The 12435-nt window shown below is 36.7% G+C and overlaps 1 protein-coding gene across 1 annotated transcript; it reads left to right on the top strand.

Moving 5' to 3' along the window:
• Positions 1–10823: 10823 nt before the first annotated feature.
• Positions 10824–11880, top strand: LOC132130943 (leukotriene B4 receptor 1-like). Its single transcript, XM_059542829.1, has one exon. It carries the CDS (start codon positions 10828–10830, stop codon positions 11716–11718), a length of 891 nt encoding a protein of 296 aa, XP_059398812.1. The 5' UTR covers positions 10824–10827; the 3' UTR covers positions 11719–11880.
• Positions 11881–12435: the final 555 nt, after the last annotated feature.

Below are 12435 nucleotides of genomic sequence, written 5' to 3'. Positions count from 1 at the left end.
AAACTGTCTGCAGAATAGGAGAAGCCAATACCACAGAAAAACTGACTCATATAAAAAACAGAAGCACAATCCAATTGAAACCAATGGACACTTGAGAAAGTCTTGATACAGTGGCGCATGGACAATAGTGCTCTGTTCCAGGCAGCTGGGTTCCCCTCCTCAGGCTTTGTCTGAGGTCAGGGCTTCCCCGGTGACATCACTGCTCAGCTGATTTTTAAGCACCCGGTTTTCATTATTTCATGGGAGACACAAAGACTTACTCACAGGCTCTCCATTCACATTTGGCGGACAGACTTGAGACTGAATTTAAATCCAAGTCACAAAAGGACTGAAGGGATTAGAAGTCTGATTCTGAATTTCAATTTCTGTGAATGGTTTTATATGACAGTTTCTTCATTACAATTAAAAACATGACATCAGTAAATAGAGTGTTTCTCTTAATTATGAACCCAAGTGTTAACAAATAAAAATCATCCAGATAATCATATCCACACTTATATTAAACTATTATCAACATTATTTTGAACATTAGTTATTTCCCATGGCCCTTGTCCTATGGCCAGCATGCTAATCTAATGCTGACAGTATTTGGGATTTTAGAAATATGAGAAGTGCAACAATAACGTACGTGACCCAGCTGGAGTGTTCCTGCTCCAGATTTGACAGCTTTTAAAAGCTCAGGCCTGGAGCTATAGACTGCTTTCAGAAATAAAGAGACAGGAAGAAAGAGGAAAATAAACAATGTAGAAGATGTTGTATAAGATTCATTTTGTAATGAAAGAGCACTGCAAAAGTTAATCCATACTACTGGTGTGGACTGCCGCTGAAAGCCCATCCTAATGGTAGACTGAGTTTAATGAGGTCTCAAGTGGATTCTCAATACTGAGCCTAAACATTTCTCCTGATTCAGACAGAATTTGTCTGGCCAAAAAAGTGACATTTGTGCTATTTGATGTTAAAAAAGTTTAAGCCCAGTATGATTTACAATATATAACAGTACATAATGTTTACACATATATTTTTGCATGTTTTAATATACTCTAAAACATATATTTACACATACTGTATTCAAACAATATTCACATACTGACAGCATTAATAAACCATATTTACATACAGTATGTATAGCTAAAAAAAAAAAAAAATTATGGATTCTTTATATTAAATAAATAATAAAAATAAATTAACTGCAACAAAAAGTATATTTTATATAAATGTTGTACTTTTGAACATTCTACACATCAAAGAATTCTGGAAAAAATAATGGTTCCACAAAAAAAAAGATATAAAAAAAATTACACAGCACAACCATTTTTTTATATATTTATAAAAAGAAATGTTACTTACAGCAAATCAGCATATTAGAATGATTTCTGAAGGATCATGTCACACTGAAGATTGGAGAAATGGCTACTGAGAATTCAGTAGATCATTGCAAGAGTAAATTTAATTTGATAATGTATTCAAATAAAATCTTTCACAGTATTACTGTTTTTATTGTAATTTTGATCAAATAAATGCAGCCTTGCTGAGCATTAAACATAAAAAAAATCTTAATCCCAAACTATTAAACGGTAGCTTGTAGGCAGAGAAATGTAGAGTGACAATAACTTGTTACAATATATTATGCTGTACATTATATAAAGAAACAAAGTTAAACATAATTACGAATTAAATCATCTAATAAATTTGTATGTTTAATGCTTAAAATGCCTTTTAGATGCTGTCAGTAAGCTAATAAGGTAAGTTTCTTTGTCTATATACAATAGATTTGAGAAAATGCATGAGCTAGAATTGCAGTTTGCATCCTGTAGTACCTGCAATTGCTAATGAGTTCACATGCGTTTTCCTCTCATATAGACATAATTTCATCATCTGCATTGATTTCAAAAGACATACTGCTGCAACCCAACCAGTCTGTGCAGAATGGTCCTTCTAAAGAAAAGAGAAAATAAGCTGTTTTCTATCACCTTTGAGAATAAAGTCCCAAATCACCTCAGATAATTAATTCTTTAGCAAGGAAATGACTTCTGGATAAGTAACAAATGTGTTTTGCATTTAAGTTGCTGTAGCTCTGGGCTAGAACAGTATAGTGACATTTGGAAATAATTCAGTTTCAAGAAGTTAAAGGGTAAATGGACAATAATTTCACAGGCTTAACTTTATCCGGGTGCATGGCAGACATGGGAAATTATGCAGTTCACCTACATTTCTCACGTTTTTGGACACAAAGGCAACTATGTGATAATGGTGTTGAATCCTGTTATATTACTAACATATGGTTTATTCAGTTCAGTAGGTCTATCTAAGCTACATCTGTATTTAAATATTTAGCCAGCAGATATTACCCAGTGGTCTGGCAGCTGAAACGGGCTCACAAAGCTGTTAACAAACGTATCTTTATGTGGTTCTCTGGATTCCAGAAGACAGTTGGGGACTTTAAGAGAAATGGAGATTTATGACCTTTCTTACTGTTTATCTTTTTTCCTGTTGGGGTCAATTCTAAAACAGGAGCACTTGCTACCACAGGTCAGTGCGCACTGTACCAATTAAGAGTTGAAAAAGATGTCTACAGACATTACCTTGTGCTTTAGAAAGTGAAACAGACACTTCTTGAGTTTAAAAACTACATAGAGACAAGGCGAAATGATGGGATATTTCACCCAAAATGAAAATTACCAAAAAGATTCACTCAACATCAAGCCACCCTAGGTGTATGACTTTCTTCTTTCATCGTACACATAGCAAACAGTACATCTTTGTTTTCCCCCTGAGGTCATGACCTCCTTAGGCTTACCAGAAGGTTTGCAGACATTTCACATATTAGTTGAACCCCTGCTACTTTATGTATGTTTATACAAAGCATTGTTCCATGCTACAGGGTTTTACGGAGACCTTTAGTCATTCATCAATGTCTCTCCTGACTTCCTCTGTCTGAAAGCCACCATTTCATTCATTATGCACTTGTTTCTCAAACACTTACAAAGTCAGAACTTTTTGTTTTATTTCATTTACCAGTTTCTTTTGAGATAATTGATAACAGCATCCCAAGGTTTCAGATATAGGATGAAGAAAAACAAATGTTTCACACAAAAATGGTTTCCTCACACAAGTCCCACAAGGCTTCAAGATGGAGGAAAATTGACTCGAGCTGTCCTCTATGAAAAACCAATTCTTCTCAGAGTAACTGAAACAAAATGTAGTGCCGGAGCATTCACAGCTTTGGGCTTGAGAAATCCCTAATCTATTAGTGCATCCAGCAGAGGGGCAAAATGAGTCCACCATGTTGTAGAGGTGTCTAGGCATCTACTCAACTTCTTTCTCTCTCTCGTTTCCTTAGAACCACAGAGGGATCACTTATGCTGTCCTCTCCTTTTCTCAGCCTCCTGTTAATGCTATACTACTGTTTAAACACCTCTACCTCAGACCTCAAAAACAGAAGTGAAGCAACCAAATCACTGTCATTATCATGTACAAAACATCCTACCAAGCAAACTACAGACATGCTCCAGGTGCCCGTGTAGGAGCATGACCCTGTAAAACTATGTTAGTGACATGATCAAAGTGGAAAGTTATTTAAAAATGTGTAAAATTGTCTGTAGGCTATGTCTGGAGAACTAAATAAATAAGTAGAGGTAATCTGTAAAAATTAAGAGAAGGTGTTGAAGTAATAAGTAGTTTTCAACTAACTGAAAGTAGCAATGCGGCCAACTTAAAGGGTTCACCGAAAAATTACTCTGTCATCATTTGCTCACTCTTATTCCATTCCAAAGCAGAATGAATTTCTATTATCTGTGGAACACAAAAGGAGATAATTAAATTAACATTTGGTTGAGTGAGTTTTTCGCACTATCCTACTTTTTTGAACCATAGTACACAGTTGAACAGCTAAATGTGTGTGACCTTTTCCAACGCTATTATGTAATTTGTGAGTGTGAGGACGCGCATCGTGGAGCTAGTGCAAGATGTGCATTTGTAGTAAAAAAAAAAAAAAATGACTGATTGTTATCGCTAGATAAGACCCCTATTCCTTGGCTGGGATCGTGTAGAGTCCTTTGAAGCTACACTGACACTGTAACTTGGACCTTCAAATCATTGGCCACCATTTAAGCCCACAATATGGAGAAAAATCCTGGAATGTTTAGCTCAAAAACTGTATTTTCTTTGCAAATGAAGACAGAAAGACATGAACATCTTGGATAACATGGTGGTGATTAAATTATTAGAAAGTTTTTATTCAAGTGAACTCATCCTTTAAGTTTATAGAGCAGACAAGAGCAAAAAAAAAAGAAATTACATGTGGCTCACTAATAATTTGCCAAATGTGTTTTAGGTGAATAACAACCTGATATATAGCTCACTTTCTAAGAAAATCTTGACTAAATGCACCTTATTTGCCAAACACCTAAATACATATATGAAAAATATAATAAAATAAAGAATTTATCCAACCAACCAGATATATTAAATAACCAGCTTTTGTGTTCTGCAGAACAAAGAAGTCTTACTTTAAAGACAAAAGGGTGTACTTTCAACAGACTTTTTAAATATTTGTGGTCTTCAGTCATACCATTCGCCTTGTTAGACCATGTCCCCATTCCGTCCTTATACCTCCTGAGAGCTGACAAGAGAGGAGGAACAACACCATATATTCTGTACTTTGCTCTGCATTTATATTCTTGAAATTTCTACCTTTCCTTAAAACAGACATCCCTTTTTATTTCTAAATGACCCAAATTTTGAGTTGTGTTTTTTTTGTGTCCCCTTCAATTTCCTCAGTAGCTGCTGGAGCTGTGGCACAGTGGGTGGTGTACGTGCTCGTGGGAACATAGGTTTGGATCTGACCTGTGCCGTTTCCCAGACCTGCTCCACTTCTCTCTCTCTCTTCCTCCACTTTCCTGTCTACTCCTCATTGTCCTTTAGAGAAAACACTAAAGGCAATAAATACAGTTTCTCAGTAGCTGTGAAGACAAACCATGTTACTCGATGGTTTAACATGAAGTCTAAGCTGCATCACAGTCAACATAGGCAGCGATATGCAACAAAGTGCAAACATCTGTGAGACTGTCTGCGCCTAGCTGAACATACTGCAGACATGCAATAAACCCCTGCATAATACACTTCCTAATGAGAACCATATTGAGTTCCTGCTATTTCAAAAAAAAAAAAATCCCCTTTCTCGCAGGCTTTTGCAACGCTCGATCAGTGAGAAAACAAGGCCCTTGAACAAAAACAGTAGCTGCTGACAAGAAAAACACAGCCTTTTCGAGAGGCCCTCCTATCTCACAGTAGCTGTGTTACTGAAAGAAAAGAAAAAAAGCATGGTGATCCACAAAGTTTAGAGACAGAACCTCCTCTACGCCTAACCACACAAACCTCCACTAGGTTATAAAACCAATGAAGAATGGATTAATTGTTAAGTGAGAGGACATCTCACAAGGAGAATCAGATGAAGACTGAGTTGATGGCAGTGGCAATGGTAGTCATCTACATCATTTCAAAATGCTATTCAAGTTGAACAAAGATAAAAACATTCTATTGTTCTTCAATTATTTTTATTTTTCTGCTTGGATGAATTCTTTATAAAATTATTTTCACTGCTATGTTCCAGCTATACATTCCAAGCATCTGGTGGTCCAGAACATTTCAGGTTTTTGTCAATAAATCAGTCTACTGTAAAAGCCAAAAACCGTTAGTTTCCAGTTGGTTTGAAACTTTACATACATTCATACTCAATGCATGCCATGCTGAGCAGCTCTGAAACAGGCTCTGTATTTTGCCACAAGGTGTTTAATGCACAGTTTTAAATGAATAAGCCAATTTGCAAAATGCTTTAGTAAAAAAGCATCTGGAAAAGAAATAAAACGTAACGTACAATGTGTAGTTGTTCCAAAACCTACACTGCTTCGCTATCTACAGCTCACATAGCCATAGTCACCCTTCTAAAGGTGCAGTCACATTCACTGTTGCTCGCCAAATTTTCACAAGTGAAACCCAGTCATTTCAATAGGAATCCACCCTATCTGAATTTTTGTGACCAAAAGGTTTTTTTTTTTTGTTAAATTTGCCACATTGACCATTAGAAGTCTGCTTGGTTCGAAAGTGACTTCTGTGTGAGCTGTGCTTCCTACATAGATGTGGAAGCCACAATTCTCAATATAATATTGAATAGTTCAGTACGACATCCATGGTTCAATACACGCTTGTGAATTGTGTTGTTTTTTTTTTTCATTTAAATAATTTCCATGCGTTTGTGTGTGCCCATGAATTCACGCGGTGAGACAAAACACCTCCATGCTTTTGTCTCATGCATTTGAAAAAGTAACACACCAAACTATCTTCTGCTGTAATGAAAAGTGTTTCTGTTATGCCCCATGGCTCAAAAAGGACGTAACAAAAACGGGGACACACAAGAAAGTGCGAATAACAACTTTATTAACAAAACGGAACTAAACAAAAAGAAACAGAGTAACATAAAACAGTCAGGAATCAGTGGTGTAAAGTTAAGTGAATGCATGAGAGTGTAATGGTCTGTAGTAATGTTGAACACATCAAGTAAAGCAAGATTTAAATGGAACCCAAACGAAAACCAAGTCCAAAATGCAGCTCCCTTCTGGCCAGTTGTCGTATTGCTTTTTAAATGGCAAGGCAGGAAATCAACAGCAGGTGTCCTCAATGAACCCATCAGAAAGCAATGGCTGGAAGGCGGAGCAACACCACAATTCAATACAGGGATGACGCACAGGTCTTCACAGTTTCTAAACCTGTTGTCCAACAAAAGAGAATGTTCTAACATTTTTACTCCACAACATCAGTTGAATTAACGTCCTTTTGTGATCTGATGTGGCTTCTTATCACAGGATGAGGCAGTATAGTTATTCTATACTGTAATAAAGCCTATGTTGATTAGCTATGGATCATAAATATACTTAGACCAGTATGAAAACACCCGAGATGGCTTGAAGAACACAGATAAACTATTGTCAGAGTCCAGTGTTTACTGCCTTCATGTTTCACCATTCAAAATGTTTCTGTCTACTCTTTATTAAGTCACAGTGATAGTGATGCCTTTGTCCATATTAGGGATTTCCTGAAGCTCCATCAGTTCTATTAATTTTGGACTTTCAGCTGTGGTCAGTTGTTAATTTGCTCTGTATGAAAAGAGTTTTCCAAGAGGGGAAGTGAAAGTAAAAATTAAGAGACATATCCCAGCAGACTAACGGCTGTAAAGCAAAAGGTGATTCAGTGAATCAGTTTTGTTGTTGTTGTTTTTAACACATTGTTATTATATATTTCACTTAGATATTATAAGTTGCACTGAGCAAATAAAGCTGGATAAAACAACAACGGTGTCCATTTTCATTTCAGGCTGCAAAGCCAAACAATGTGATTATTTTAAAAGGGGTGATTCTTTTCTACACCCACTGTATGTACAGACCACAAATTTACTGATACCTTCAGTGGGTAGACTTCTTGATAGATATGAATATTACTACTCTCAAGCTCAAAGACAAGTTTCCATGAGCTCTGTGAGCTGCCCATCCTGAAAGAATGCAATGGCTAAACCTCTGAAACCCTCATAATTCACTCCTTTCTGCCACATAAGCATGCTAGTTTTCTTGCCATGCTTCTAGTCTTAAAGATGACAAATGACTCCTTTCCTTTAAGGAATTTCTTTTGATTTGTGGGAGTTTCTGGTGTCTAATAAATGTAGGCACTACCAGATGGTGGTAAAAAGTAGAAAATGAGCTGTTGCTCTAACATATGCAAGATTCGCTATTAATTATCCAAATGGTACTGTTTGACAGTATTCTGCACGCTCAAGGAAACACTGATTTTATGAAATTCACTCTACAGAAGATAAATACGGTCTTTTAAGACTCTTAAGAGAGTGCTGATTTCGTGATCTGCATATTGTTGAGACTATTCCTTGAAAATATAGGAAACGCTGCTCTGCTCTGTTTGGATTTAAATTGCATCATTAGAGGTTTCAGTGAGTTATGTACATGCTGAAATGCTGTCATGGGAGAAAACATTCTGGAGATTCTAGCATAAGTCTAGTGTTAATGTCTGATATCAAGGGAGTGTTTAGTGGAAACATTTTGCAGTCATGAACCATAACACTGTGGCAAGCAATGTCCAACCACTGCACACTGAGCTATCCCTTCAGACCTTGCTTTTCACCCTTTCACCTTTCATATGGTTGTGCATTCACACTACTTGTTGCCACCTATCGAATTAGAACGCAGAACAGGAAGAAGAGAAATGACCTAGACAACCCCAGGGCCCCTTTTTACAGTCATGTACCAATCCAGCTTCCTGCTGAGGTGTCATTAGATACTCTCGGCCTCCTGGGAGCAACTGCACTGCTCTCAACTTTGGACCATTTTCTGACCTTGAGAGCTGGGGTGTGTACCTTACAGAGGCCCACTTTTCACCTCTAACCTTCTGCTTTTATTGCCAATGCTGAGTTAATGAAGTGTTGAAGTATTTTAAAGCAGGAGATGAAACCAGGAGAAGCTTAGTCCTACTCATTTTGTCTTGGAAATTCACCAATGTACATAATACTACAAACAGAATTGCAAATTAAAGTATTCATCATCCTACTCTTAAAATTTATGTAATAACGGTTATCTCCACACAACTGAAAAAAGCCTCTAAAAGAGATGACCAATGACTGGTCAATGCCAAAAACTAATTTCCAATTTCACTCAGGAATTTATTGCATAGTAGAGACTGATTATTGTACATCTTATTCAGAATACACAGGGTAATGTAGAGTCTCAGCAATATTTTGTATTGCGTTTCAACCATTTGTGACCCTGGAGCACAAAAAAGTTTTTCAAAATGGAGATTTATACATCATCAATTATTTGTGTTATTGTGGTAGGAAATTTAAATATATATATATATATTCATGGAACATGATATTTACTTAATATCCAAATGATTTTTGGCATAAAATAAAAATTTATAATTTTTACCCATACAAGGTTTTTTTTTTTTTTTTTGTCTATTGCTAAAAATATACCCCAAGACTGGTTTTGTGGTTCAGGGTCACATTTGTATTTCGTTTCGATCTATTGGAATGAAATATTCTTCTGATCAATTTAACTGTACCTCGTCATTATCAATTTACGTATCACTGAGAACTTTCTTCCAACAAACATGATCAATATCACTATGATCCACTGAATAGAAAAGAATACTTTTGAAATCAGGTGTTGTGAATCAGTCAGTTTCAACAGAAAAAGGTACTGTGTACTGTATACACATGAATGTTATAAGTAAATACAGCTGGATAAAACAAACTGTTTTCATTTCAGGCTGCAAAGCAATAAACTGGTTATTTTAAAGGGGGTGATTCTTTTCTATAGCCACTGTATGCCTATAGCACAATCTTTTATTCTGTCCATGATCTGTCTAGAGTCTAGACACAAGCACAAAAGATTTTCTAAGAGTAGGTTTTATGATTAAATATTAAGTTTAGATGTATTTTGGACACACACACTTCTGATAAGGACCCTTTCTCCAAAAAGCTTGTCTACAATAAGAATGTAATGTCCTCCTTTATATTTTATCATATCCTCAAACCTGAAGTTTATTTTTTAATGAATTAGATGGGTTTTGTATTGCAATCTGAGCATGTTCCCTTTTAAGGTAAGATATTTATTTTTGATTATTAATTTCACGATTGACCCCTTCAAGGTTTAATGAGACAATTTTAACATCACTCATAACCTACCACCCATAAATGATATGAGTAGATTGAGGAAAGATATCTGAAATGTGGCCTCAGAGCAGACATGATAGGCACTCACAAAGCAAAACATAACCTTCATCTCCACCTTCTCCACCTCCACCTTCCACCTTCAATAACATGACTTAGGTGCCCTTGAGCAAGGCATCGAACCCCCAACTGCTCCCCGGGCGCCGCAGCATAAATGGCTGCCCACTGCTCCGGGTGTGTGCTCACAGTGTGTGTGTGTGTGTTCACTGCTCTGTGTGTGTGCACCTTGGATGGGTTAAACGCAGAGCACAAATTCCGAGTATGGGTCACCATACTTGGCTGAATGTCACTTCACTTTTTTTTTTTTTTTTTTTTTATAATTTCACCAATTTGTGTGAAGCACAAGAAATTTTGGTAGCCATGATGCAAAAAATACTGTGGGCTGATAGCCTTCAAACCCCTTTTTTTTATTCCTAGAAATTCATAATATTTTCTCGGCTTGACCTGTCACCCATCTTTTCAGACAGCATCCGCATTAACTTTTCTGTTTTAATTTTCACTTAACTTGTTTTCTGTCAAGGTAGCATTGTCTTCGAGACTGCGCTCCGTGTTGCTAACACATTTAATGAGGTCTTCAACACACTGCAAAATAGCACTCAAAGCATTCATGAACAGACCATTTCTCATCTGAAACTTTGCTGATACACTCGGTGACTTTGCATGTAAGCTTAAGTGAGTAGCCACATTCGGCTCTGCACTGCAGATTTCATTGGGCTTTTGGACCTAATTCATATAAGTATTCATCCATCCTTGCTAGACATGTTGTTGCTCCAAAACAAAGCCTAATTCAGATGTGAAATTAACTTTTTGTCTAGGTAAATGTCAAAAAAATGTTAAGTAGTAAGGGTGCTATCTATGCCTCTGTGCAATCTCTCAGCACATCAACTCACAAAAACACATCATTGCATGGCAGGAGGAAGTGCCACTTACAAACCACAATCATGCTACTTATAGACCAGAGTGAAGGTAAAAATAGACCACTGCATAAGCTATTACTAGAAAACCTCAAACTTTATATTCACATCACCAAATGGCAGATGACCATGGAGTATCAGAACATTTCTAACAACTCTCTGTTTGTCCGTACCTCAGCAGTAGCATCCAGCACTGTTCTTGGATTGTGCTGTGCACTGGATGTACCAGGTAATGTAGCGGCGCTGGTCATGCTCACCCAGCATTTAAAAGATGACAGTTTCACCCCAAAACTGATGCTGAGTCTGGCTGTCTCGGATCTATTGAGTCTGATATTTCTGCCTGTGTGGATTTATGCCCTTCTGAACGGCTGGGTTTTTGGCCAAGGTCTGTGTAAGTTATTTTCCTATGTAGTGTACTGGAGCCTCTACAGTAGTGTGCTTTCTGTCACCTTGTTGAGTGTGCAAAGGTACCTGCAGGTGTTGTATCCACAGCGATGGGCCAAGCTCAGGCAGAAGGGTCAAAAGGGGCTGATTTTAGGAATATGGAAATTAAGTGGAGCTTTGGGTTCTTATGCTCTTTATTACAGAAACGTGAAGCAGAAGGCTGGGCTTCTACGCTGTTATCAGGATTATAAGAATAAACAAGAAAAAATAGTCATCTTACTTGTCGAAACTCTAGTGATGTTTTTTGTGCCTCTCTTCAGCCTGTTGTGCTTCTACCATCGACTTCACCAACGGATAAATCGGTCGGCTTCCTTCAGAAGCCAAAGGCTGACAAAACTGTCTGTGAGGATCGTAGTGGCCTTCTTCATATTTGGGACCCCCGCTATGATCAACAACTTGGTCTTAATGGCAATTTCATGGGAATCAGATGGCAGCAACAATGTAACCGGTGCTCTTTTCTTCATCAACAGTTGTGTGAACCCCTTTCTATATGCCTTCTCAGCTCGAACGCTGCGATGCAGAAGAAAACAGCATTTAGATCAGCCACAAGAAAATCTAAATGAAAGTTAGTTAACACACTCAGACTAAAAATGTGCACTTCCTTTACTCCTCTGACTAAAAGTGCACATCTGCTGGCATCTGTTTCTATTATTAGTGTTTGTTTTAGTGTGTTCTTTTTTTATCTTACTGTATCTAAAGGGAAGTGCGTACAAAGCTTTTCATCATACTTTGTTTCCTCAACATTCGTCTCCTCAAATTGAATATACATTATTCCTTCACATTAACAGTGCATTGGGCCCTATTTTACAGGTTTTTCTTACAATTTAATTGTGTACTAATCTAGCTTATACTTTGAACTTGACATTGTGTATAAATATCAGCTTTTATAACAAATTGCTTGAGATTTTCCTAATTTGTAAGTCACTTTGTAAAAAGCATTTATTAAATGAATACATTTAAGCTAAATGCCCTCCATAAGTTAAAATATATTTTAACACACACACACACAAAAACAGTATACATTCAGACAAATGTAGTGTAATAAAGGTATTTTTTAACTACAACTGAAATTCTATTATTCTTGTTAGGTTGGGATCAGTTTTTACATTGTTTACTGGAAAGTTGATGCATTTGTTTTAAATATCTAATTTTACAATTTTTTTTATTTACAATAGTCTATCTATCTGCTGGTCATAAAAATGGTTTGATAATTCCTTATATTTAACATTTCTTTACTGCTTAAATTCTGCTGAAAAATATGTAATGGCTTCCTGTGACAACATGCAT

This window comes from Carassius carassius, chromosome 4, assembly GCF_963082965.1.
Source record: "Carassius carassius chromosome 4, fCarCar2.1, whole genome shotgun sequence".
Classification (NCBI taxonomy): Eukaryota; Metazoa; Chordata; class Actinopteri; order Cypriniformes; family Cyprinidae; genus Carassius; species Carassius carassius.
This window is presented reverse-complemented; position numbering and strand designations above follow the sequence as displayed.